General features: G+C 49.2%; 1 protein-coding gene across 1 annotated transcript in view; it reads right to left on the bottom strand.

Annotated features, from left to right (window-relative positions):
• ITIH5 (inter-alpha-trypsin inhibitor heavy chain 5) overlaps nucleotides 1-27,440 on the bottom strand; it is a 75,768-nt gene that overhangs the window by 9,548 nt on the left and 38,780 nt on the right. Inside the window, exons 6-9 of the mRNA XM_003130820.5 lie at nucleotides 23,339-23,508; nucleotides 22,528-22,644; nucleotides 6,477-6,645; nucleotides 2,158-2,467 (exon numbers count right to left, since the gene is read on the bottom strand). Coding sequence (XP_003130868.3) covers nucleotides 2,158-2,467; nucleotides 6,477-6,645; nucleotides 22,528-22,644; nucleotides 23,339-23,508 — 766 coding nt within the window. The remainder of the gene's footprint in view (nucleotides 1-2,157; nucleotides 2,468-6,476; nucleotides 6,646-22,527; nucleotides 22,645-23,338; nucleotides 23,509-27,440) is intronic.

Raw genomic sequence — 27,440 nt, 5'->3', positions numbered from 1 at the left:
GCATCTGCGACCTATACCACAGCTCACAGCAACGCTGGATCCTTAACCCACTGAGCGAGGCCAGGGATTGAACCTGCATCCTCATGGATGCTAGTTGGGCTCGTTACCGCTGAGCTACGACGGGAACTCCCAGCAGACCATTTCTGATGGGAGGCTGTGCAGTAGTGGCTTGAACACTGCTGCCGACGGGGAACTCACTGTCTCTCAAGCTTCCCCGCCTCTCATCAGTGGCTCTGGGGAAGAGGAGGAAGCACCTTGCTGAGAATCACAATCTTTCTTCCTGCAGTTTCCACCCACGGGTCTCAGTTTTGCTCCTGGAGCAGCCCGGCATGAGGGCGTCTGATCCATTCAGCACTTAGATGCTTGAAAACCCTGGCGTTGAGAAGTTTCCAGACACTGCTGTGTGGTTCTGACAGTCTTCGGTCACAGAACCTGCTACCATCCCGAATATGATACAACTTCCAGAACCGCTAACCCCTCCCGCTAACTCTCCTTTGTTCCCGGGGCCTCTTAAAACGTTTTCCTTAGAGCCAAACACACCTTCCCCACAGGCTCTAAGCAGCCCGTTAAACTTGACTGGTCTGACCCTGACCCTGACCCTGTGCTTTAGGCACAGGGCATCTGCTTATTTTAGCTTTTCTCCTGGTTACGTCACATGAGAGAGTTACAGTCCCCTTCCGAAGATCTGGAGGGCACAGGCTGTGGCGTTAGACTTCGATCTCAGCCCCTTATTTACTGTGTGTCTTAGACGTGGGACTTGACCTCTCTGAACTTCAGTTTCTTCCTGTATAACACTGTCCCGTTGAACCCATGGGCCCCGTCTTTCACCATAATTGAGTTTTCATCAGGCGCAGGCCCATCCGACACGCAGGACACCTTCCAGCCTCCACTGTGGCCAATCATGAGAGGCGATGCAACAGCCGTGATGCTCGTGTAATTACGGTGGCACGCTTCCTTTCCCTTCCCTCTTTTGGGGCTGGACCACTGAAGCGCTGGTGACCTAATTTCAGCCTTGCAGTGAGGGCGAGCCCCGAGGGGTGCAGCGCAATGAATGGGAAGGAACCTGAGAGTCTGAGTGGCCTCATGGGGCAGAACAGGGCCCGTCCAGACCACGCAGGGAGAGTCATCTGCGTGGCTCCTAGGCCTTCGCCCTCCTGCACCTGCTCCCAGGACTCGAGTGAGGGTACCCCCGAGAGAACGCCTGCAGACGCGCCTGGCTTCTGGAAGTTCCCTGTGAACGGTGGGTCCTGACAGCGTGTCTGCGGTACAGCAGTGGGTGGACGCAGTGGATCTGTGTCCAGCTCACTGCTTTGTCTACGAACACGGTATTGAAGCTCAGCTCTTAAACACTGTGTTGGATTCTCCCTCCTTGAATGGGGTTTCGAATAATTTTGAAAACAAGGGAAGCAAATTTGTGTTTCTATTTAAATCTTTGACAAAAAACAAAAACAAACAAACAAAAAAAGGAGTTCCTGTCGTGGCTTAGTGGTTAACGAATCCAACTAGGAACCATGAGGTCGCAGGTTCGAACCCTGGCCTCAATCAGTGGGTTAAGGATCCAGCGTTGCCGTGAGCTGTGGTGGAGGTCGCAGATGCGGCTATAGTTCCAATTTGACCCCTAGCCTGGGCACTTCCACATGCCGTCCGGCAGCCCCAGAAAAGACAAAAAAAAAAAAAATCTTTGACAAAAACGCTGGAGGAAAATTGTGAGTAGTTCCCGACCAAAGGCCGATCTGCACGCCCGCCCTGGAGCCTTCCAGTTAGGGTCATGGGGTTTTTCTTTTTTCTTTTTGGCTGCATCCGGTTAAGGATGCAGGCGTCGTCCAGGCGGTGGCTCGGTTTCCATCCCCGCCCCCCTCCCCGCCCAGGAACTTCCACGTGCCCGGGATGCGGTCAAAACAAACAAACAAAAATCCTTCCTGCAACCAGAGTCCTCATTTTACAGGTGGGGAGACCAAGGCACAGACGACCTTAAAGCCTCAAGTCACAGGACAGGAGCTGCCATGCACCCGGACCTGCCTGGTTTCAGGACCCGTAGTGACCTCTGCCCGGGAGGGAGCGGTGATCGGAAGCGGGGTTCGGGTGCAGCAGGGCCGCCTCCTGTCCCAGCCCCCCCGCTGCGTCCCACCCTCCCCGCGCCAGGAGCCCCGGGCGGACCCGATGAGCTGGGCGCCGGCATCCTCGTCCTCGTGGACGCGCCGCGTGAAGCCGCAGTTCTCCAGGGACAGCTTCTCCAGCAGCCTGAAGTCCACGTCGTCGCCGATGCCCACGGTGAAGATGCAGACGCGGCCCCTGGCGGCCTCTCGGGTGTTGTTCAGGATCTTGGGGGTGTGGGTCTCGCCCACGGTGGGCTTCCCGTCCGTCAGGAAGACGATCAGGGACACGCTGCGGTCCTCGAGGTCGTGGCGCGCCACCGAGTCGTGGAGCAGCGCGATGCCCGTCTGCAGGGCCCCGTTGATGTCCGTGCCTGTGGGACACGAAACGGCAGCTTAAGCCTCCTTGGCCGGGTCTCACTTTCCCGGTCCCCTCACGCGCATCCGCAGGAGAGACCTGCGCACCCCGCGGTGACGCCGCGTCCACCGCCTGCCTAGGAACCTGACCCGGGTCCGCGGGATGGACAGGAAGGGCGCCAAGCTCTACCACCCTCCCCCAGGGGTCTGCGGGCACCTGGCCCTAGAAGCCTGCCCTCCCTTAGCCTCAACCGTGTCAACATCCTTCTCCGAGAAGGGCTTGGAAAGGAACCGAGGGGTGCTGGGTGGAGGGATCCGGAGGAAGAGGGCATCACAGAGGAGCTTCGTTCCCAGCATGGCTCAGCAGGAGCGAACCCGAGTAGTATCCAGGAGGACGCGGGTTCGATCCCTGGAGGGTTAAGGAGCCAGCATTGCCAAGAGCTGTGGCGTAGGTCGCAGAGGCGGCTCACATCCCAAGTGGCAGTGGCTGTGATATAGGCCGGCAGCTGTAGCTCCGAGTGGATCCCTAGCCTGGAAACTTCCATAGGCTGTAGACATGGCCCTAAAAAGACAAGAAAGAAAGGGGGTGGAGAAGAAAGAAAGAAAGAGAGAGAGAGAGAGAGAGAGAGAGAGAGAGAGAGAGAGAGAGAGAGAGAGAGAGAGAAAGAAAGAAAGAAAGAAAGAAAGAAAGAAAGAAAGAAAGAAAGAAAGAAAGAAAGAAAGAAAGAAAAAGAAAGAAAGAAAGGAGTTCCCTTTGTGGTTCAGCAGTTAAAGAACCCGACTAGGATCCATAAGGATGTGGGTTTGATTCCTGGCCTCGCTCAGTGGGTTATAAGGATCTGGCGTTGCTGTGGCTGTGGCGTAGGTCACAGACGTGGCTCAGATTCCCACGTTGTTGTGGCTGTGGCGTAGGCTGATGGCTATGGCAAGAATTCGACCCCTAGCCTGGGAACTTCCATATGCTGCCAGGTGTGGCCCTAAAAAACCAAAAAGAAAGAAAGAAAAGAAAGCAAGCATTCTAGAGTGAAGGGAAGGGCTTGGGATGAGAAGGGGGCCACTGGAGGTGACTTCCTATGTGGCTTGGGGCCCGAGGATGCTGATTAAAGAACTCACCAGTGTCTTTGTATTGCTCTCACTGACTTTCCTTTCCTGGCTTCCCACCCCTTCCAGATGACCTCTGCTCGTTAGGAGCTCGTTAGCAGGGCTTTCAGTCTTATACCTCCTGCCCCGCCGTTTCTTTTTCCGAGGTGCTGGTCATTAGCCGTTCTGATTAAAGTCAGGGGACAGTGTCTGTGGCAGGTGCACAGGTATTTCACTTGGGGGATGGAGAGATGGACCAGAGGTCAAGTTAAAATGGCCAGCTCACATGAGGTTTGTGGATTAACTAAGAATTTCATTCAAGCCTGCTGCCACCATTCTACCATCATTGAGCAAAACCCAGAGTTCTTACTGCAGCCCCGAACACTGATTCCCTTTGCCGACTCCAGTGGCTTCTTTAAAATGGCCTTGTCAACATACCAAAAATGTCCCCCATTTTCAGTACATGATGACTGAATTTTAGTGAATTTATAAAGCTGTATGCCCATCACCCCAATCCATCCACCTGATTCGAGTGGTTTTCATCACCTGCAAAATGGACCGAATGTGCGTGAACCAGACTATTTTCCCTGCTGCTTTACATCTTCCAGCATTTCCAGCTAAAATATACATACGGGAGTTCCCGTTGTGGCACAGCGGAAATGAATCCGACTAGGAACCATGAGGTTTTGGATTCGATCCCTGGGCTGACTCAGTGGGTTAAGGATCTACTGATGCTGTGAGCTGTGGTGTAGGTCACAGATGTGGCTCTGATCTGATGTTGCTGTGGCTGTGGCGTAGGCCAGCAGCTGTAGCTCTGATTCGACCCCTAGCCTGGGAACCTCCATATGCCATGGGTGCAGCCCTAAAAAGACAAAAAAAATAAAATAAAGTAAATAAAATATATATGCGTGTGACTGTGAAAAGACATCACCAATTTGTTCTGGGAGGTGCCCATGGTCCAAACCTCAGGAGAGGTGACAGCTGAAGCAGCATTTAACACTTCCTCGGGTTCATCAACTTGCTGTTTTGAATGCCCAGCCTAGCTTCATGTTGGCTCTTGCGACAGGGATTTGGACCAAAAGGCAGGTGTTTATTTTCTCTTTAATCTAGAACTTGGCAGCGGTGCCGAAGTACCCACTCCACTTTAAAGCCACGCAGAGCCCAGGCAAAGGGGGTACTTAGCTTTTCTCTTTTTTTATTTTTATTTTTTTGGTACTTAGCTTTTCTAACACCAGACACCAAAGCACAGCAGGGCTTGGCACCCAGCCTCCACCCAGCTGTGGTGTCGCCCGCACACTTAACAATGGTCAGGTCCTCTCCCCAGGGAGAGTGCCACGGAGTCACTTCAACCATCGCACTGAGAGCCCTCCCCCGACCAGGGTCATCGCAGGACCCCAGGGCACCAGCTGGAGGGACCACTTGGGTAGAGACGGCCATAGCTGACGCTTACAGAATTTGCTTAAGTCCATTGCCGTTCTAGGCACTTGAAATACTTCGGTTCCTTTCACCCTAATAACAGGTCCTCCGTGACCCTTGTCTTACAGATGAGGGAACCGAGGCACAGAGAGGTTCAATGACTCAGCTAGTGGAGCCGGATTCAAATCCAGACTGTCTGCCTTCAGAACCTCTACTGAGAGGACACTTCCCCGAGGGAAATGGATTAATTTTCTGCTCACCTGCAGAGGTTGGGGCAGTGAAGTCCCGAGACAAAATAAAGGAAACCAGTAAGGTTTCCAAAGTTTAGATCCAAAAGTATGCCGTGCACACTGACTGCTTTCGGAAGCTCTATTCCCCCCGACACCCAGAGCATTCTAATGGTAAGTGGTACCATCAGCATCAGTTCTATTTAATGCATATTTGAGTACAGGCAGCCTGTCAGGAGCTACGCCCAGAACCAGGAGCGTGAAAGATGAAAGAGTGTCTTCCCTTGACGGGACTGTCTTGTCAAGGTCCCATCCTCCGTCACCACGATAGCACTCAATCCAATCTCTGATCTCTCCTCTCACCCAGTAAAACAATCCTAGATCACACTGCTGTGCCAACTACTAGGAAATCCTATGGTAAATCAAAATCCCATCCCAACAAGATCAAGTTCCACTGAAGTTCATTTGGGAAACCAGAGCTCGGCCTTGGTCGGGAACCAGCGAATACACGAGAAATGGCAGGTGGAAGAAGACCGAGCCTGCTGTCTTCTGTTTCCAGGTAGCCAAAGAGGAACTACCCGAGACGCCCAGGAGATGGCGCCTCCACCAGGGGCCTTAAGGACAGATGTCAGGTGCCAGGTTCAGGTCCAGCAGACACTCCGGTACGGAGCACCTGTCCTGGCCCCCGTCCAAGTGACAACAGTAAGGGTCAGACCCAGGTCCTGGGCTGAAGGAGCTCGTATCGAGCACAGCTGGGTAACACACAGCTCTGACTCTCCAGATGTCCCAAGGGGTTTTGATGGCCTTTTCCGCCATCCGCGTTCGTACCCGGGCAGCACCGCAGCCCAGGGTGCCAAGACTCTGAGCCCTTTGTACCCAGAGCATCTCCCAGGCCACCCGGGGTCCCGCTCTGCTCAGGCTGCCCCCGCCCCTCCCAGAGGACCCACGGCTGAGCCGGGCTCCACCCTCGGCTGCCTAAGGTGTCGGATTCAAACACACAAAACACTGAGTCATCCACTCGGCTTTCATGCCCTTCCCCAGGAACAAGGGACAAAAACAGCTTCTTTGTTTGGGATCCATGAGATAAACCAGGAAAGGCTCCAAAGCCTATGGGTGTCCCCCCCGCCCCCCCGCCCATCTTACTCAGGGGCCTGGAAGAGCAGAAACAGAACCTTCTGGAAAAAGCCCTCTGCTGTTATCTCCTTTCCTGTGACCAGGGTCAGCTTTCCAATCTCGCCTCTGGGCAGAAAGTGAGCTACTCACGTATCCGCGCAGCGCCCCGGCCCAGCGGGCGGCCACTCACCTCCGGAAGGCGACATGTGGTGAATGTACACCTTGCCGTCTCTGACGTTGTTGGGAGTGACAGACACCAGGTGGTCCTTCCACACTTTGATCCGGTTGGAAAATCCAATGATGTTGAAATGATCCTGGGGTCTGAGGTCGTGCAGGATGGTGAAGAGGGCATCCTTGGTCTAGGCAAACACAAAGGCAAGACCGGTCACATCCGCCGCGTCCGCCCGCACGTCCCCTGGCCGGAGACACCAGGCACAGTCCCGGGGCCCGTTAAGTGCCTGCTGCAGAAAGATCAACGTCCAGCCCTCTCTCACCCGGCGGGAAGAAAATGGCATTAATGTGCTTTGATTTTATACAAGACTCGAATGGGCGTTTCAGATGTGACATGTCACGTCTGCTGGAACCACAGCGCATCGGCCTCTGAACCCCCTCCACCATCTATTCCCTTGTTCTGGACTATTCTCCCCACTGCCTTGTGCCCGCGTTTCGCCTGATAAACCCCTAGATAGTCTTCACGCCCCAGCTATCGCGCTGTGTTCTCCACTGGAAACATTCCCTAACTCCTCCAAAGAGCAGGTCTTCTCTCCCTCAGGCCAACACCATCGTCCGCGGGCTCCGAAGGGAACGTGCCGACTGCCAGGGTGACGACGATCCGCTTTGTGCCTTTCGCTCTTGCTTCAGGACAAGCTCTTTGCAGGCGGGCTGCACCTCTTTTCTCACAGCCCGGAGCTGAGTCCTGGGCTCACTCCCCACCTCTCTGTCTTCTCGAGCCCAGTACCCTGCTCTCTCCCTCTCGGGGCTGATGGAGAGAAAGCAAGCATGTATTTGTGTGTTTACTTGTCGGTCCGACTCCGGTCCATGCCTCTGGGCCAGGAGCTCTTTCTGTTCCACCACTCCGATGGCACACCCAGCCATGCCTGGCCACGGCAGATTCTTGGACACATGTTTCCTGAATAAGTGAAACGGGAAAAAACTGTCCCTTGGTCTCTAGACGCCTCCAAACAGCTGTTCCTGTGCTCCTCCCCCACCTCCCACCACGAGAGCGGGCCTGCTGGGGGCCGTCAGTAAAGATCTACTGAACAAGGACGCGGGGTTGGGGGGATTCGATGGAGTGAATGGAAAGATGCAAGAGAGACACGGCCCCCATCCCTGAGAAGCGAAGATGGGGAACCCTGCAGGGGGTGGGGGGGCGCAGAGCCAACGGACGGATGGCATGAGCACGAAAATAAATAGAACCACTCATTGCAGTACACAGATGTGGGTGAAGGGCCCTGAGTGCTGACGCTGGCATTTGCCGGGAAGCTGGCCCCAGCCTGGCCCCCACCCCTCCTCCCACCCAGAGCCCGTACCACCCCAGCGTGAGCACCACCCCAGCGTGAGCAAGGAAGGCTTAGCATCGGTCTCAGTCTGGCGTCTAGACAGCCGGGAAGGGCCCAACGGGAACGCAACAAACAGGCACTTGGAACTGTTCCCGCCGGCGGAGCTCAGAGCGGGCCAGGCACCCAGGGTGCGGGCTGGGACACGGGGCCGCTCAGAAGGCTTCTAGGATCCTTAAATGGTGCGCCACCGCCCTCCACAAGGGCTGGCCTGGCTCCTCTGCTGATATTTTCCCATCGTGATGGATGCTCTGCTCTGGGAATAGCTGTTTGGGCTCCCCCTTCCTCCCCTGAGCTTAGCAGCGACGGGTTTCTTACGACCGTGTAAGGCCATGGCTGTAACCTATCTTCACACGCACTGGGGATGGCAGACCCGTGGGCTCCTCGTGGCCCCCTTCCTGCTGCCTTAGGACCTCTGGGACGGTCCCCAGGCCCTCCTCCCAAGGGGCCCGGGCAGAAGCCACCTGGAGCCACCACCACCACCGTTAACCCTTTCCGAGCTCTGGCCCTCTCCTCAAATGGGCACAAGGCCTTGGCATCTCTGCGTTCTGGAGAAGGCGCGGGCAGGAGGAAGGCCAGTGTCCAGAGAGAAGAGTGAGTTCGAGAGGCTGAAGCTGCTGTTCCTGCGCCTGTGTTTATACGCTGAAGATGAACAGAAGCCGGGGTGGATTTTTCCCAAGAGCACGGACTGGAGAACAGTGTAAGCACATTCCAGAAAGATCAGAGGCAGCCCAGAAAGGCAGAGAATGTACATTCAAGCTGGTCTGAAGGCCAAAACTACACTGAAGGCATCGCTTGGTTGGGGATCCCAGGAGGGCAGTCAGCAAACACCAGTCCCTACACGGAACCCAAAGGGCTCCTTGTGACTTTCAAGGTTGTTTGGTCTGAAGGAAGATACAAAAGGTACACAATGAACAGAGGAAAAGGAGATACACACACACATATATAGGTATACACACATATTTTTTAATCTTTTTAGGGCCGCATCCGAGGCATATGGTAGTTTGCAGGCTAGGGGTCAGTTTGGAGCTGCAGCTGTCAGCCTGCACCACAGCCACAGCAATGAGGGATCCGAGCTGTGTCTGTGGCCTACACTGTGGCTCAAGGCAACACCAGATCCTTAACCCACTGAGCGAGGCCAGAGATCGAACCTGCATCCTCATGGATACTAGTTGGGTTCATTGCCGCTGAGCCACAGCGGGAGCTCCATGGATAGATTTCTTATCATGCAGTTGGTAAAGAAGCACCAGAAGGAGCATGTAGACAACACTCCTTTTAATCCGAGCCATGCAGGACCCCAAAGAACAGGAATGACCCTCTGCTTGAAACCCTTCCATGGGGGGGCTTTTCCACTTACAGGACTTCCCTGGGTTGAAAGGGCTGGGGGGCAGTACTTCCTTTGAAAACAATGTCTTAGAAGTTGATTCCAGCTCTGCTCTGGGTTTATTCTTAAGTAAGCCTTTTAAGCTCTGTCTGTTTAAATTCTTTCAGGAACAAGGTGAATATAAATAAAGATAAGCTCTGTTTCAGATTCTCTGTTCATCCTGTGTGCTTGGCGAGGGTCCTCCCGTCTGGGTGGGTCTCCAGGGAAGGGAACTATGCGGTCCCCCCACTGGTGTCCACAGGAAGGGGCCCTGGGGATCCTTTTCACGTCGCACTCTCGCTACCTCATTAGGGCTGCTCGCAGGGAAGGGGGTGTTCGGAGACAGCTCTATCCTGCACACTTTGGGCCCCTGCATTAAGCTGTCCCAGGTTCAAGGGTGCAAGGTCCCTTCCCTTCCCCGTAAAACCAAGCCCGAGCAGCTGTGGGCTCTTGGCACAGCCCTCAAGGGCGAGGATTCTCTCCTCTGCTACCTGCCACGTCTGGAACCACAATGAGACGTTCCCCAAGCAGAGAAGCATTTTGTAATAAGCCCCTCAGAGCGAGCGGTCAGTGGGACCCAGGAAAAACCCAGCTGCCTGCCTGTTCCTGCTTCCGCCCCATCAGGGAAGCTGCTGATGCAGCTTCTGTGTTTGCACTGAACCACGCTCACCAGGAACGAACTCTTGACTCAAAAGCTTTTTGTTCCGCAGGCCCTAGGTTGTTACAGGCGAGCCCATGACATTTCAGAGGAAATGCAAGTTCAAGGGTATGAGATACTAGCCACGCTGTGCTCTGAGCAGAATGGTCCTGCTGTTCCCCTAAGCAGTCCTACCGCTCGCCTTGTTCTAGGATGCTCGCCGAAGATGACAGGCTCCCCTTCCTTGGCCCGCCCAGTCCTCATGAATGAAACCAAGAGAAAAATCATCTAGGAGTCTTGCCATTGGAAACAAGAGAAATCCAAGACCTTGCAGAAGTCCGCTCTGAGCCAGGAAAAAGAATCATGATCAGCAGATACATATCCTGAAAACACCCCTAAGTTTCTGAGAGATCATATTGGTGAAGGGGGTACCAAAGGAACGGGTCACAGGTGGGCAGAGATAATGGACACAGGTGGGGACCACCAGTTAGTGAATCCAGAAGGTGCTCCTGTGAGCTGCAGTCCCTCCTGCTGCCAGCAGGGGGACCCCTCCTTGCCCAGGACGATGGAGTCTGGCCCTGCTGTCCTTCCATGGGAAGGGACAGAGAGCAAACATAGTCTGTGACCCCATCAAAGTGTGCGGCATCAGGTCCCCACTGCAACCTCACACTACCTGTCTCAGCGGGCAGCGAGGAAGACGGAGATGTCCACCCTCCCAGCATCTGCTCCCAGGCCTCCATCCCAAGTCACCTGGGCGTCCTGGCACGGCTAAGATCAGAGCAGATGCTGCCAGTCCCTGGGCATCCATTACACTTAGTGGGAGTATTCCAAGACCACGGCACTTCAAGATCACAAAAAATGTATTCTGTAAAAGGCAGCACAACCTTATATGGACACACTCCAAGCCTTTGGAGGATCTGGAGGAAAGTCTTCTGAAATTGTATTACGATGACCCACCAAACAATCAGTTTAAAAAAACAAAAACAAACAAAAACCCAACATACCCAACTTTAGGAGCAAGGCAATAAACAGAAAGACCATTTATACTTAAAATAGGCGTGCCTGTATCACTGCTACACGTTCCAAAAAGTCGGGCGACAGACTAGTTTCAGAGAAGAACCCAAGACATTAAAAAATGTTACTGCACTGATGACAGTATATACGGCTACGTCACCTCGTAACAGAAAACGGTGATAACACCAAGCCCGGTCCCCTCTCTCCCCTCTCTGCCACAAATATCTCCTGAAACGAACCCACTATACAATTCATACTAAAAGTAAAAAAAAGGTTAAGCTGTAATATAAGAAACATAAAGCATCAAAAAGCCGTCTCTGTCAAGTCTGAGGACGCTTGTTGAAAGAAACTAACACTATTTTTCTCCTGGCCAAAGTGTTGTTTTTAAAGGAAGCGTAAAACCGAAGAAGCTTTCTTCATATAGTTGGAAAATTGGGGCTGGAAGTCACTGTATTTTCCATTATTTCAAAACAGTTTAGTAAATGCTAAATATTCACTTGAAATTTCATGAAGAAGGAAGTGGAGGAAACAGCATTTCTTCGGTATCTACATTTAATGGCCACATGATCATAAAGATCATATTTCGGAAATGAAAGAAAATCATAAGGCTCCCGTATTAAAAAACACCTTACCACGTTAAGCTGTTATATTTTCATTTACTGTTTTATTTCTAATTTCAAATGCTCTGTTAATGCAGTACTGTGCTAGATATTTTGCAACTCTGGTTCCCATCACCTTTTTTTTTTTTTTTTTTTTTGTCTTTTTGCCATTTCTTGGGCCACTCCCGCGGCATATGGAGGTTCCCAGGCTAGGGGTCCAATCGGAGCTGTAGCCACCGGCCTACACCACGGCCACAGCAACGCGGAATCTGAGCCGAGTCTTCGAACTACACCACAGCTCATGGCAACGCCGGATCCTTAATCCACTGAGCGAGGCCAGGGATCAAACCTGCAACCTCATGGTTCGGGTTCGTTAACTGCTGAGTCACAACGGGAACTCCCCATCACCTATTCACTGAAATGTTTACCCAATCAACATATAATAATTATATGTCAACATATATTTAACAAAATATTAAATGGTTGTTCCTTCATAACAAGAGAAAAGCCCTGTTCTAGTAAAAATTCAGATCTAAATGCCAGTATTGGAGTTCCGGCTGTGACGCAGCAGAAACGAATCTGACGAGTATCCGTGAGGACTCGGGCTTGATCCCCGGCCTCATTCAGTGGGTCAGGGATCCCGCATTGCCGTGAGCTGCAGTGTAGGTCGACGATGAGGCCTGGATCTGGCATTGCTGTGACTGTGGTATAGGTCGGCAGCCGTAGCTCCGATTGGACCCCTAGCCTGGGACCCTCCATATGCCACGGATGTAGGCCTAAAAAGCAAAAAATGAAATAAAATAATAGAATAGAATAGAATAGAATAGAATAGAATAGAATAGAATAGAATAGAATAGAATAAAAAAATCCCAGCATTACTTCAGGACTGGTTCCAAAGAGTGAATAACTCTTTCGCTAACAACCTAACAATTTAGTTAACAACTAAATTCTGGCTAAATAAAAAAAGTCTGAAAGGTTTAGATGTTAGAGCATCTTCTGCAATATAAACATAACTCTATTTCATTTGTCTTGTGTTTGGATAACAATTATTCTAACTTGAGAAGCAAACTCCCTCTCATAGTAATGCCCTGGATAATGTTAAGATTCATCATCTAATGTTTTGACTTTGCTTTGACAAATGTATCAACTATTTACCCAATATGTCATCCCACATTTTTCTAAAGAGCTCTTGGCCAATAGCATTTTTTTGATTCTTTATGATATATTAAGCACATCTATTTTTCATGCTTGATGTAGAAATAACTCAAGACTCAAAAGAGATGATTTTTTTCATTCCTGTTCATGTAAAAGGTTGGTATTTATCAGAATTTGCTTACATGGCTGATCCCAGATCGCTCACTCCGGCCAAGAACACAGCCTCAGCATCCCTACTTGTCAGCTCCAGGGGGTGATCCACAGGGATGACTTCCTGCTCCAACAGGAAGTAGATAAGAGGATGCCGACCAGGACACGTTCCCCGGCGCTTACAGATCTTTGTACCTGGCATCCTTCACCCGCGTTGTGACACACCTACTGACCGACAGGACTGAGTTCTTTGTCCTCAGTGCCTGGTGTAGATTCTGAAGTTTACAGCATCCATGTCTGGATTCTGGAGCCCCGCCCAAATCTATAGATTCTATAGATTTTGTGGAGTGACTGACTGACTCTGACTGCCGCTGGACCCATTCAACCTTCCCTTATGTGTGTGTCTCATGATTCCCGTGTCCCTGGCGTAGGTCCACCCCCAGGCATGTGCCTCGACAAACACCAAGAACAGAAGAGAAAGATGTGGAGAGGCTGTGAGAACGCCATGGCAAGTGTGAAGCAGTGGGACAGTCGTGCAAGAAGGACACACAGCACGTAAGCATGTGCAGACCGTTTCCACAAGAAGAGAGAGCAAGGGGAGCCACCCTCCCCCAGGCAGGACCCCTGGGTCTGTCACCTCTCAGTGCCGCTCCACTCTGAGAATCTGCAGCTTCTTTTGCTTTCTTACCAGCTCAGCTTGCACCTAAAGGACCTGTTACATAAACCTTTCCCACCAGGATGGTTTTCAAGTCCTCCAGTCCCAAATAATACAGAACCCCCTGGTTCCACCGCCACTCACTCTTGTGTCATTCTCGTCCTGTTTTTCCCCAACCAAGAATTCACGCCCCCTTTCCTGCCACGAACACTGTATATTCCATCGTTAGGGATGAGTTCCCACTTCACCTCCATCACTGATCTTTTGTCCACTACCACAAGCTCTTTTTCTTCCATAAAATTCTTTCCGCTATCCACGTGGCACATTGCACTTGACTGACGTGTGATTGTTCCACGTTTTTTTTCCACAGCCAAATTCTAAGCTCTTTCATTACAGTGACTTAAATTTTTTAATGGACGTATACCTAACGTATCATATGTAAATCACAGGTATACCACATAGGGATTCACAATTTTTAAATATTATGAACCACTGGCTATGTTCCCCCTGTTATGCGATATATCCTTGCGGCTTATCTTATATCCAACAGCTGTTACCCTTTCATCCCCTCCCCCTTCTTTGCCCGCCCTCCTTCCCTCCCCCCACGGGGAACCTGGGGCTCTCTGTGCCTGTGAGCCTGCTTCTTTGTTACAGCCACTGCTTTGCTGCACTGTTGTAGATTCCACACGGAAACGCCATGCATGGAATCGAAAAAGATCCTATGGTGTGTGTCTTTCTCTGATGCTTTTCTTGAACATACTCTTTCCTCTTGCTTCCGTATTATGCACGTGTGCTCTGCCTCTTTCCCCCTTCTCCTCCCGCCCACAGAAGTAACTTCTGAAAGATTCACTCAACTGTCCCCTTCTCTGAGACACATTCGTTATCCATCCGCACCCCTGAACCGAGCTCACGGGCACCTCCATTGTGCCAGGCGGGGCTCCACGTGTATCTGTATCACAGGGAGTCCTTCGCACACAACTTTCCACATGACTTTTCTTCTCTCTCCACCTCTTGGGAGAAAAAGGCTCTGTCTTACTTATCTTTGTATCCTCTACACCTAGTGCCTCTCCTATAGCGCACACCAACACGTCTTTCATTCTTGGAGAATCTAAAGTCTGGACTGAAAGCCAGGATGGGATCCGGAGGGACAGTGGTGTCCGAAACCAGAGAAGGAGGTTGCCGTGACGCCAGGCACCGGCAGCTCTTAGGAATCGCACCGGCTGCACATCGCTCAGGCCGTCAAGCAGGTGCAACCAGGAATAACAAAGCTTCCTGACACGCCTACAAGCGTATCCTCGCTGGGTATCTCATTTAATCCTCGCTGACTTAGGAGTTTATCTCGTTGTTAATTGTAGCATAAGTTTCCTATCGAACCCTTTACAGAGAAAGTCTGCTAATTGCCATCCTCACTGGAGAGGCTTAAGGGCAAGATATGGATGCCAGGAAGGGAAAGCTGGGCTTTGGGTTATGCCAGGACCATGCTTCCAGATGCCAACAACAAGCCTGCCCTCTGAAATAATAACGACGATGATGACAAGGATGACGACGCGGGCCTGCCCAAAGCTCTGCATTGCTCGTTCTTCCTTCCAACTACAGCCACGGAGTACCTTTGCTCAGAGATGCTCAAAACTTTCTAAACATGACCTCCCTGGGCCAAATCTTAACTGCCTCAATAACTATTTTTTTAAATGGGTGCCTCGAAATTATTTAAAATTATCCACATATTTATTGTTGGGGAGCACTTTTTTTTGAAGAGCACATTTTTTTAAGACAAAAAAAATTGGGTTTTACCTCGGGGAAACAGATTTTGCCCTCTGCACATCATTTATTTCCTCATATTCTGAGTCAAAAGACAGCAGTTCCCCCACTACCTTCTGTCCACAGCCCCAAGGCCCAAACCTCCGTTTTGCAATGCATTTCTTGAGACACACATCTGCCAGTGGCTCGGTCTGGACCAGGGCAGCTCAGGAGATGAGAGTAAATACTATCGACTGAATTCGTCTTCAGAGCCAACCCCAATCAGCCGTCGCTCTAGACCAGGAGTCAGCAAACCACGGCCTGGGGGTGAATCCAGGCTGCTCCCTGTCTTTAAGAAGTCCGGTTACATGGACCGTCACACACCCATTTCTTTGCTGTTGCAACAGCTGCCTTTCCACTCAAGAGAAATTGAGTCATTACAACAGAGGCCTGCGAAGCTGATGATGTTTGCTAATCTGTCATTTTTAGAAAAAAATCTTGCTGATCCCTGTCGCAAAAAAACAGAAAGAGGGAGGCTGAACATTCTGTTATGAACTGGAGCAAGGCTTTCAGGGGCTTACAGCAAGGCCTGCAGCCTGAAAAAGTCAGGCAGGAGGACCCAAGCCCTACACTGGCCATTTTTTATTGGCATGATAGCTACATGGTGCTTGCTACACCTGGAGACTCTCCAAATTTCTCAGACACAGCCTCACTTCATAAGCCTGCATCCCTCCTTTTCTTTCTTTTTTTTTTTGTGCTTTTGTCTTTTTCAGTGCCACACCCGCGGCATATGGCAGTTCCCAGGCTAGGGGTCAGATCGGAGCTCTAGTCGCTGGCCTACGCCACAGTCACAGCAACACACGATCTGCAACCTACACCACAGCTCATGGCCATGCTGGATCCTTAACCCACTGAGTGAGGCCAGGGATCGAACCTGTGTCGTCATGGATGCTACTCAGATTTGTTTCTGCTGAGCCACGACGGGAACTCCTGCATCCTTCCTTTTCTAAGCCTTCATTTGTTCAGGGAACTCTCTCTCTCCTCCAACCAGTTCACAACTCCCACTGGCCCTTCTAGGCTGGGCTGGCCTTGTCCAACATTCTTCTGGACTGTTTAGTGAACCTCAGGAACCCCCCCTGCCCCCCCTCACTTAAAAGTTACTTTTCTCCATTCACTGCAGCACTATTTGCAATAGCCAAGACATGGAAGCAACCTAAATACCCACTGAGCGAGGACTGGATAAAGAAGATGTGGTACATCTACAAAACGGAGTACTACTCAGCCATGAAAAGAATGAAATAATGCCATTTGCAGCAACGTGGATAGACCTAGAGATTATCATATGTGAGTAAGTAAGTCAGACAGAGGAATACCATGTGGTATCACTGATATGCAGAATTGAATAAAAATGACATAAAAGAACTTATTTATAGAATGAAAACAAACTCACAGATTTCAAAACCAAACTTAAGGCTACCATAGGGGGAACCGTGGCGGGGAGGGAGGAATCAGGAAGATGGGAGTAACAGACACTGCATAAAATAGATAATTACCAAGACCGTGCTGCATAGCACAGGGAAATCTCCTCAAGAGCTGCAATAACCCAGATGGGAAAAAAGAATGCATCATATATACGTAGTTGATTCGCTCTGCTGAACACCTAGAACTAATACAATATTGTAAGTCAACTATACATTGTAAGTCAATAAAATAAAAAAGATTAAAAGCTACTTTCTCCGCATCAATGTCTTTCCAGCATCCTTCCTTTCAAACTGTTCTTCCAGAAGGACCGGACCACAGACATCTCTGGACCTCGTGGTCCCCTATGAGTCCTCACTCTGCAGGTCTGAGGTCTCCATCCTTGCTCTTCGCCTGTCCCACCCAAATCACAAAAGGGAAAGCAGCCTTCAGCCCTGTGCGTGCCCCACGCGTGCATAAAGCTAGACGAGCGAACACCAGGAGTTAACCTCACGCCCCAGAGCGGAGCAGCCTGCTCGATTCCCACAGCACCACCAGCACCACGCGGCTGGCTGGCACCTCCCTGGGCAGGTGACTTTGGCGTGCACTCACCTGACATGAGCAAGCACTCAAGCCTTCTCACCTCTTGGCATAAGAACAGGTAGAGCCTGAGAGTGCGAGAGCCAGTCTGAAGCTGAATCACGATACTGGGAAGAATGTTACGGAAAAGAGCTTCAGAGTAGGGGGCCTGGGGCTTGACCCCAAACTTTCCTACTTATGACTTTGGGTATTTCCGTGCAGGTACGTCACGTTCCTGGCTCATCTATAAAAAAGGGATAACCACGTCTCTTTCACTGGGCTGCCGGAAGATGAAATGAAAAAATCTATGTGAAACCCTTGGAGTGCTGGGGACCTGCTGATCACCCAGAGGCAGTAGCTGTTGTGCTTTAGAAAATGCAAGTTATGGTTAGCAATGTATGTGCCGGTGGGCTTTTCAGCAAAAGCCATTACCTGATACAGGCCAGGTACAGGGCTAGGAGCTGGAGTGTGTACTCTAGTGATCAAAACCCAGGGGGTCCCCAAATCCCTGGAGCTCGCAGATGGTCTTCCTATAAGGCGACACATATGGTGCCCCAATAGCACTTGGAAGCCCAGTGTTCGCAGAGACGCAGAGAGCCATGTCCCAGAGCATGAAGTGAGCCAGCGAAGGGGGCACAGGTAAAACGCGGATGCCAGCCCTCTGATCCGCCAGCTCACACTGGCCCTCTTTTGAGTTTGGGAACCGCAGCTAAGAAACACTGGGCTTGTTCTTTACCCTCTAAAAGTGCTGACCACATTCAAAGGAGAGGGAAGACAACCTTCCCAAGGCACGTGGGGATCTGGGGTTGGCACGGGATGGCACCAGTTATGGGAACAAGTTTGTAGCAGGTCATAGAGTGACAGACACCTGGTGACTCACATGCCACTGCTCTGCTTGCCAAAGGGGTGCTTCAGCCAAGCTCTTTCGGAGGAGGCGGAAGTGGTAGAAATTATACAGCTCAGGGGAAAGGGGGTGAGGAATGTGCAGACCCTGGTCAAGGAACCCTGTATTTAGGGGACGCCTATTGAGCCCAGTGTCCCCAAGGACACAGGTGTTTGCTCACACCAAGCCAGGCGGAGGCAACTAGAGGGGAAAAAAAGGTCTCCTGTGTTCACGGCTTTTTGTCCCCTTCAGCTCCCCCCTCACTGAGACGTCTTAGTGACCCCGCCTCAGAGTCATTTCAACATATCTGTCAGCAAGACCACGTGGGGAGGAAACGGAGCCAAGCCCGGTGCCAGCAGCTGCGGGAGATGCTGAAGGTGCCCGGGATGCCTAGTCCTGGCATCCAGATCCACATTCCCACAGGGATTAGGACCAGAACCAGAAAAGCCAAAGGCACACCGCTTCAGGCTCCCCAGGAACCGACAGAGTCCTTATTAAGAGCACAGCTTACCATTAAATGACCTTGCCATCTGTTATAGGTCGATGGTTCAAGTCCTCACTTGGTATCGTGACGTGCCCGAGACCGTGATAAATGCAGTGAAGCATCTCCGGCCCATCAAAGAGGAGAGGAGCTGAGACCATCCAGGAAAACAGGGAAGGAATGATTTTTCACATCCTTCCAGGGGACATGTGACAAATGTCTGATGTCGCCAAAGCCCTGTGCTTGAGGCTAATTTTCCTCCTCACCAGTGGACAGGGTGTTGTGTTCCAGATTCAACAGGGAGCCAGCTAAACTGTTCACTTAGAGAAGCTAAGGGCTGCAAACACACTCAGCTGTTTTCCAAACCACTCAAGGCAGCCGTGGGCTTTAGAAATTGCCTGGAGGGCTTCTGACATGTGCTTGGCTGGTGTCGGCTGGTTCTCTTGGAAAGCGGCCACGCTGTGGCGCAAAAGCCAACGGAGTGCATGCCAGACGTTCAGAGCCAAGTAAGGAATGGATGTCACTCTCCAGGAATGAAGGAAGGGGGAGAATAATAAACAGAGTGGCATCTATCGTTACCCTGGTCTTGCGCAAGGCAAGGAAATCCCGCTGCTGAGAGGCAGCCTTCTCATTTGGGTCTTGAAATGTCTAGGCGCTGACCTCGTGGCCAAGTGCACGTCTGTCACAGCATATGGGGACACCACGCCATCCCACCGTGACCTGCACTGAGACCCCACAGCCTCCTGGTTTGCTTCATGGGCTTCTGCGTCAGACCTGGCTTTGAAGCCTGGCCCTGCCATTTCCTTGCTGTGTTATCTGCCTTTGCAAAGCCTCAGTTTCTCTGCCAGTAAAATGGGGATGACACCCAAAGCATCGTAAAGGTTCAATATCCATTTCTTAAAATGATTTACATCTTTAGTAGCTCTTTGCATATTAAACTTCCTTCTTCATGATATAGGACTTGATACATTAAAGATATATGTTGCATAAATGTTTCTGTCTTTTGTTTGCTTTTTTTCTTTTTATTTAAAAGTTTAAAATTTTTACATAGCTAATGTTATTGATTTTTTCCTTTATAATTACTTTCATTGCTTTTAAGCTTAGAAAGTCTTTCTCATTTCAAAAGGCGTTAAATATGCACCTGTACCTATCTTTTCTTACACATTTTTGAATGTGGTTCATTTGATTACTTTTAACTGCTTAATTCATTTAGCGTTCTTAGCCTGGTAACATGTTTAAATGCTATAAAATTGGTATAGTCTTTCTGGAAAATGCTTTTGCAGTATGAATCAAAACCCACAAATGAGTTGGTGTTCTTTGCCTGACTTCTAAAAAAACCCTAAAGAAAATGTCAGAATTCCCATCATGGCTCAGCAGTAACGAACCCAACTAGTTTCCATAAGGACGAGGGTTCAATCCCTGACTTCACTCAGTGGATTAAGGATCCAGCGTTGCTGTGGGCTGTGGTGCAGGTCACAGATGCAGCTCGGATCCCGCGTTGCTATGGTTGTGGTACAGGTTGGTGGTTACAGCTCTGATCCAACCCCTAGCCTAGGAACCCCCAAACGCTGTGGGTGCAGCCCTAAAAAGATAAAGAAAAGAAAATGTTTAGGCAAGTGGCCAACACTTTGTAGATGAAGAGAGTCATCACGATTTAGGAAAGAAAAAAACCCAGAAATAACCTCAAGGTCTCTCATGGGTGGTGTAGAGAGAAAATGCCCTTCAACTGCACAGTCCCACACAGGACCCACTAGCTGCAGGTGGTATCTAAAATGAAATAAATTAAGTATTCAGTTCCTCAGATACTCAAGCGTTCAGCAGCCACATGGGACTGGTGGCTACCACACTGGAGAGCAGAGGTACAGAGCATACCGATGCTTCTAGATGTTTCTATTTAATAGTGATAAAACTAAAACCACTAAAACCAGGTTTTTAAAGAACATTTTAAAGCACTGGATATATTCATAATATGGTAGTAAGTAAAAATATCAAAATACAAAATAACTAATGGTAACATGAATTCCAATGGGTGGCAGCAACTTTAATCATAAATGCCTCCATCAAATTATGTTTTTTTTTTCCAGAGGAAACCCAAACCCCGCTCTCGTGAAGATTGTTGTCTTAAAGTGAAAAGAAAAAAAGATCTGAAGATTCATAGGTATATAGGAATATAATGAGACACACAGAGAAACCTAGCATGTGGTACCTACTCTGTAGCTGTTAATTGATTCAAGTTCTAAATGGGAATTATTATACTGGTCAGAGCCAAGGCCTAATTGAGAGTGTGTTCTGTGGCCAACAGAGGTCTCAAGAGAAGCCATGATGAGCCTTTTGACAATATCTATTATCCACCCACCAAAGTCACAAAAACAACTCGGCCAACAAGTGGCATTTAAGAACTTGGAGTATGTAAAGCAAAGAACTTTAAAGAGTACTTAGTAAATCTGGAAAGCTTGAAGCTTCCCAAATGACAGTAAATAATCTACCTCAATGAATGAATGCTCCACTGATATATGAATAAAACACAGGGAAATGGTACCTGCAAATAAAACCTACAGGCAATTCATATCCACTCTTCCCAAGGACAGTTTAAAAGGCTAAACAAAATGTATATGTTTTAAAATCCTTACAGTATCAGAGAGTTAACAAAACCGTGAGAAAAAATATCTGGAAGAAGATGAAAATTTAAATAGGTAGGCACAGCATCTAGGATTAATGGTCAAAAAGTTGAGGTTCAGAGCCCCCCAAGGATAAATGCTCAGGTTAACCCTCTACACTTGGTGCAAAACAGAAATGATACACCAGCTTTTGAAAGGGCCGCAATCTGGCTTTGAGCCACCTGGGCTGCCCAGAAAAATTTCAAGCCCTGAAAATGGACTAAAATGATCCCAGATTGAAATTCCCCAGATACCTGACAGAAACAACCCAAAACTTTCTCTAGGGGAATAGATCATGATCCGAGGCCTCAAGTTATTTCCACAATTTTTTACTATACTGTCTATCACACAATCAAAGATAACCAGTCACGCAAAGAAAGAAGATGAGTAATGATAAAAACAGCTAAGTGGCTCTAGAGTTTGGAAGTATCGGGTATCGACTGTAAACTGCTAAGTGGAGGAGCACCTGGAGATGGAAACAGAGGGATGGAGAGTGTGGATGAGGTTTGAGATGTTATTATCTTACCAATGAGACTACATCTGTATCATTCATTGATAAACACAGATAATGAATTAAGAAAGAAAATCGAAGAGATCGAATTTTTGATTGAATATAGAGATATTCGTGGGTCTGGCAACTGGTAGCTCTTTCTGTTTTCCAGAAAGAGTTGGAAACATACTATAAACATATTATGAAAGTGAGCTGGAAACATATTACAAATGCAAATTTCTGATATTTGTGATAACTATCAGAGGAAGATAAAGACTAGCCTTTTCCAGTGGTTTGTAAAAAAATGTAAGCAGTTTTAGTTTCAGGATCATTTAATTTTTCAACATGGACTACATGTTCCTTTAATGTCCCTGCATCCTTAGAAGTGCCCGATCATCCTACCTACTGTGAGATTATCAGTCCTGATTTACGAGATACAAGTCCTTCTAACCACAGGATAAGGGGGCTGCCAATGACCTTATTCCATTGTTCTCAAAGGACGTCATTCCCGAATAGACTTATTCCATCAACAGTCTCGCCCTCGAGGGGCCTCTTCAGTCTATTCCTGTCTCACTCACATTAAACACCCTCCCAGTGCCCTGTTTTCTAAACGTTTCTATAGCGCCCTGCTCTCCTCAGACCACCATGCTGAAGGGATGGTTAAGGTCAATGGCTTAACTGAATCAGTTGAGGAATGTTCCCTGTAGGCAGGAATAGCTGGATGGTAAAGCAGACATTTAGCATCAGTTGAGCTGTATTCCCTGGGGACATCACTGTCCCTGAGAAACGCTGAGAGAGCAAAGAATGGGCAGCCGGCTCTCACCCACCTGCCGGAGTTTGGCTCCCACCATGGAGGCACTGCTGTCAAGCACAAACACCACATTCTTGGGTAGAGGAGGAAGGTCTCTGGGGGCGAAGTAATGCACAAAATAGCCGTTTAGAACCTGGTGGAGGGAAAAGAAAGAAAAAAATGGTAGTTCCCAGATTAGGCAGGAAAGCTGACCTAAACAGACAGTCCATGGAACTTCCGAAAGTCAAAGACAGCAGGAAACAGAGTCGACGGCCAGATTCCACACGCAGGGTGAAAGCCCCTACAGTCCCGACCCTTCCAGCAAGTGGCTAATTTAATCTGTATAAGGATACAATCGTTCCTTAAAAGTGTATCCACTACATGGACAAAATCAGTTTGAACTACCCATCCCTTCCTGCCCCGTCCCTTGAGATCCTGCTTCCTTCAATGTCAGGTTTTTACGAAGCATCTTTCACGTTGAGACATCAGGACTGTGGCTACATCCTGGATGCGCACAAATGTGTTTTTAGATTCCCACCCTGACTCTGAAGCAATCTAACCCAGGACCCGTCTAAATTACAATTAAAGATGAGCGAAGTTATAACTTCATCTAAAACACCACGGATCACATCATAGGTTTCCTTCGCCTGCACTGGAGCAGGCGCTAGATCCCCACAGCCTCCAGCAGTGGAACACCACTGGTCTTCTCAGAGACATGCTTGGAGTTAAAACAAATTGCCTAAGAACCAGCAGCTCCCTCTCCCCTTAGCTGAGCACCGAAAGCCCTAGTTCTGGCTCTACTAACAGTACCAAGCACCTAACATGGAGCGGCAACGAGGACCCCTTACCTGGATGTCCCCAATGCTCTGTTCCCTGCTGACATCGTATCTAACGATGAAATCTCCCAAAATGCCATTCTGGGCAATCTTGGCTTGCTGGACCACACTGGGCTTAAAAACGACGTGGGCAAAAGTTTCGTTGTGGTGGATAACTGTAGAAGGAGGTGGCCCAGAATCATCTGCAAGTGAGATAGAAACATCATTAATAACTGAACATATAAATATTTTTCTGAAAAGAAGTAAGGTCTGTTTTGCCTGGACAGGGAGGGTTAGGTTGTATTTTATTACAGGTTTGTACTGATCACATACCACAGGGCACAAGACACGTTAGCTTATATTTCACCTCTATGTCTCCCCTTAAACTTTTTCTTAGGGAGTTCCCATCATGGCGCAGTGGAAACGAATCTGACTAGGAACCATGAGGTTGCGGGTTTGATCCCTGGCCTTTCTCAGTGGGTTAAGGATCCGGCATTGCCATGAGCTGTGGTGTAGGTTGCAGACGCAGCTCGGATCCCGCGTTGCTGTGGCTCTGGCGTAGGCCGGTGGCTACAGCTCTGATTCGACCCCTAGCCTGGGAACCTCCATATGCCACGGGAGCGGCTCAAGAAATGGCAAAAAGACAAAAAAAAAAAAAAAAAAAAAAAAAAAGAATAAACTTCCTTCTGCTAAGGGCTTATTAGACAAAAGTCAAAGGAAGTTTAAACATTTCCTTCAAGAGAACAGACAATCCTTAGAGACCATTTAGGTGTAACCTTTACAAGAACCACAGGGCAGAACTAATTCTCCTATTTTCTGCACTTTTCAAGGGCAGGGGCTTCAGGAGTGACCAGAGAGCTAGTAAACAGGAAAGTCTGTTCTTGCAGAAAGATCGCTGTACGCAAGATAACATACTTCCACCAGACCTGTGCATCTGAAGGAGGAGCTGGGAAAATCTTGGGGGCACGTTGACAAGCGCCAGCCTCCAGCTCGAAAGCTTGATATCCGATGGTACCTTAGAACCATCAGATGAGGGAAAGGAGAGAAGCTGAAAACGGAAAGGTCCTAGAAAAAAAATGAAACTATGTTCTCTGGAGTCAATCTCACATTGGTGATTACTGGTAAAGCACCAAGAGCGAGAGGCAGGACAGCACCTTAGCTAAGAACTCAGCATGGCAGGACAGTACCCTAGCTAAGAACTCAGCATGGCAGGACAGCACCCTAGCTAAGAACTCAGCATGGCAGGACAGCACCCTAGCTAAGAACTCAGCATGACCAGTGTGACAAGAACCTGCATTCAACACTGGGTCTGCTCCTTATTATCTAGGAGACACTGGGCAAGTTCCCGAGATACTTGGTTGTCTCGATGACAGAATGGATTAAGGGCCAACCAAACTCACTCTATTGAAACGACTGTAATGTGGTGTATTTAGCGCCATTCTGATCCATGGTGACCAGTCACACAAGGGTATCAACCTTGAATAGGTCCAAAATAGAAGAAGGGCGGGTGAATTAAGACAATACAACATCTCAAAGTTGGGATACAATGTGCAGCGAAAAGGAAAGAACCACCTCCAATCACAGCATGAGCGAATCTCAGAGTCATTTTGAGTGAAAACTTAAGATACAAAAGAAAATACTGGAGTTCCCACTGTAGCATAACGGGATCAGTGGTGTCTCCTGCATGCTGGGATGCAGGTTCAATCCCCAGCCCAGCACAGTGGGTTAAGGATCTGGCGGCATTGCTGCAGCCGTGGTGTAGGTTGCAACTGGGGCTCAGATCTGATTCCTGGCCTGGGAATTCCACAGGCCGAGGGGCAGCCAAAAAAAGAAAAAATAAAATAAAATAAAAAGATCCTGTATTTTATGCTACTTTATGTGAAAAGAAATTGGGACTTTAAGAAAGAGTACTTTATATTAGAGGCCAGACTGTAACATTTCTGAGAGTTGCAATCTGATGTCAACGAATGGGTTTCAACACAGTATGTAAACCAACCAACGGCTGATGAAAAAAATACCTGTCTTGGTAGAACATTATGAAAGGACCTCAAAAAAGAGAAAGAAGGAGGGAGGGAGGGAGGGAGGAAGGAAGGAAGGAAGAACTAATTCACAGAGTTCCCTGGCAGCCTAGAGGTTAAGGACCTGGCGTTGTATTCACTACGCTTCCACTTACACAAAGCTCAAGAGCCAACACAACTCATTCCTGGCACCTGAAGCACTGTAGCGGTTCCCTTTGAGAGGTGAACACTGATGGGGAAGAGGATAACGGGGCCCTTTGGGGTGCTGAAAATACTCCGCATCTTGACTTGAAAGTAATGGTTGATTGTCTACATGTGTAAAAATTCATTATATCCTTATTTCTGTGCATGCCCCCATTTTTTAAGACATGCACACTCAGCTGGACAGCATAATCGATCAAAAAAGCCATCCCGGAGTTCCCGTCGTGGCGCAGTGGTTAACGAATCCGACTAGGAACCATGAGGTTGCGGGTTCGGTCCCTGCCCTTGCTCAGTGGGTTAACGATCCGGTGTTGCCGTGAGCTGTGGTGTAGGTTGCAGACGCGGCTCGGATCCTGCGTTGCTGTGGCTCTGGCGTAGGCCGGCGGCTACAGCTCCGATTCAACCCCTGGCCTGGGAACCTCCATATGCCGCAGGAGCAGCCCAAAGAAATAGCAACAACAACAACAAAAGACAAAAAAAAAAAAAAAAAAAAAAGCCATCCCCAGGATGGCACAAAGTAGTATTTGCCAACTGGACCTCGACCTGTTACTGTCCTGAGGCTAAGTCTGTCGGCGTGGGCACCTATACGGGGATGAGGTGTCGTGAGCCTAGTTCCAGCTGGCAAAACGATGACCAGGCCCAGCGTTAAGAGAAGCACGGGCTGAGCAGCATCTGTAGCTCCAAGAAAGACGGTCGGTGGGCAGAGGCAGCTGTCACTCCTCTTCTCACCAGACGTGTTCCAGCGAACCCCAGGTGAGGTCGCCACCTGCAGGTAGGTGCAGACCATGTGGTTTTGGCCCAGCAGTATCAGCATCAGCTGGCAACTTGCTGGAAACACAAATTCTCGGGCTCATCCTGGAAACTCTACGTCCAAAACCCTGCAGGTGGGACTGGGAATCTGTTTTAAGAAGCTTCCACGGCCGTACAGCACAGGGAATTCTACTCAGTCACTTGCAATGGGACATGATGGAGGATGATATGAGAAAAAGAATATACGAGAAAAAGAATGATATGAGAAAAGAAGGTATAACTGGGTCACTTTGCTGTACAGAAATTGACAGAACATTATAAAGCAACTATAACAATTTTTTTTTTCAAAAAAGAAGGCTTCCAGGTGATTCTGGTTCCTGCACAAAGACAATGGCCACATGCCTTTGATTACCTGGGCAGCACTAAATTCTGACTTTAAAATTCTACATTAATGAAAGCGTTCCCATTGTGGCTCAGTGGTAACGAACCCAACTCATACCCATGAGGATTCGGGTTTGATCCCTGGCCTCGCTCAGTGGGTGAAGGATCTGGCGTTGCCATGAGCTAGGGTGCAGGTCGCAGACGCGGCTTGGATCCCACATCGTTCAGGCTGTGGTGGAGGCCGGCAGCTGCAGCTCCAATTCGACCCCTAGCCTGGGAGTGTGATCCTACACACACACACACACACAATTCTACACTAACGAGATGTGACTCTTTACACTGTCAGGATATACCTACTATTTCATGTTTCAAGCCTCCCATTCAAGTGGTCTTTAGAACTACCCTGAATTAACACCATTCATGGCTGAATGAAAGCACTGAGGATTAAAAATGGGTCATTTCTCTCTTCACAGTTCACTTGACTAGGGTCTTTGATAGAAGCCATGAGAAAGGATAGGGTATTATTATTTCAGTTTCCTACTGGACTCTGAGGTTTGCTAGTTCATGATGAAAATTCATGAGATTCCTCTAAATGGGCTTATTTTATGCACCCAAAGAGCGGGTCAATTCCCAGCTGGCTTATTCACTGAGAAGCCCAGTTCCTAAGGTTGACCACCACCCATTAAGCAGCAGAGCACAATGTGGGACCTGATGAATTTTCCACTACCTAGCAAAAAAAAAGGTCTCCTGGGGAAAATTCCAGAGTAGGAGCTCTAGAAAATAAA

This window comes from Sus scrofa, chromosome 10, assembly GCF_054392235.1.
Source record: "Sus scrofa isolate SSC_HxYL_T2T_F1_AM1 chromosome 10, Sscrofa_HxYL_maternal_Yorkshire_Landrace_v2.0, whole genome shotgun sequence".
Classification (NCBI taxonomy): Eukaryota; Metazoa; Chordata; class Mammalia; order Artiodactyla; family Suidae; genus Sus; species Sus scrofa.
The sequence above is the reverse complement of the archived record's forward strand: the minus strand, read 5'-3'. Positions and strand labels throughout refer to the sequence as shown.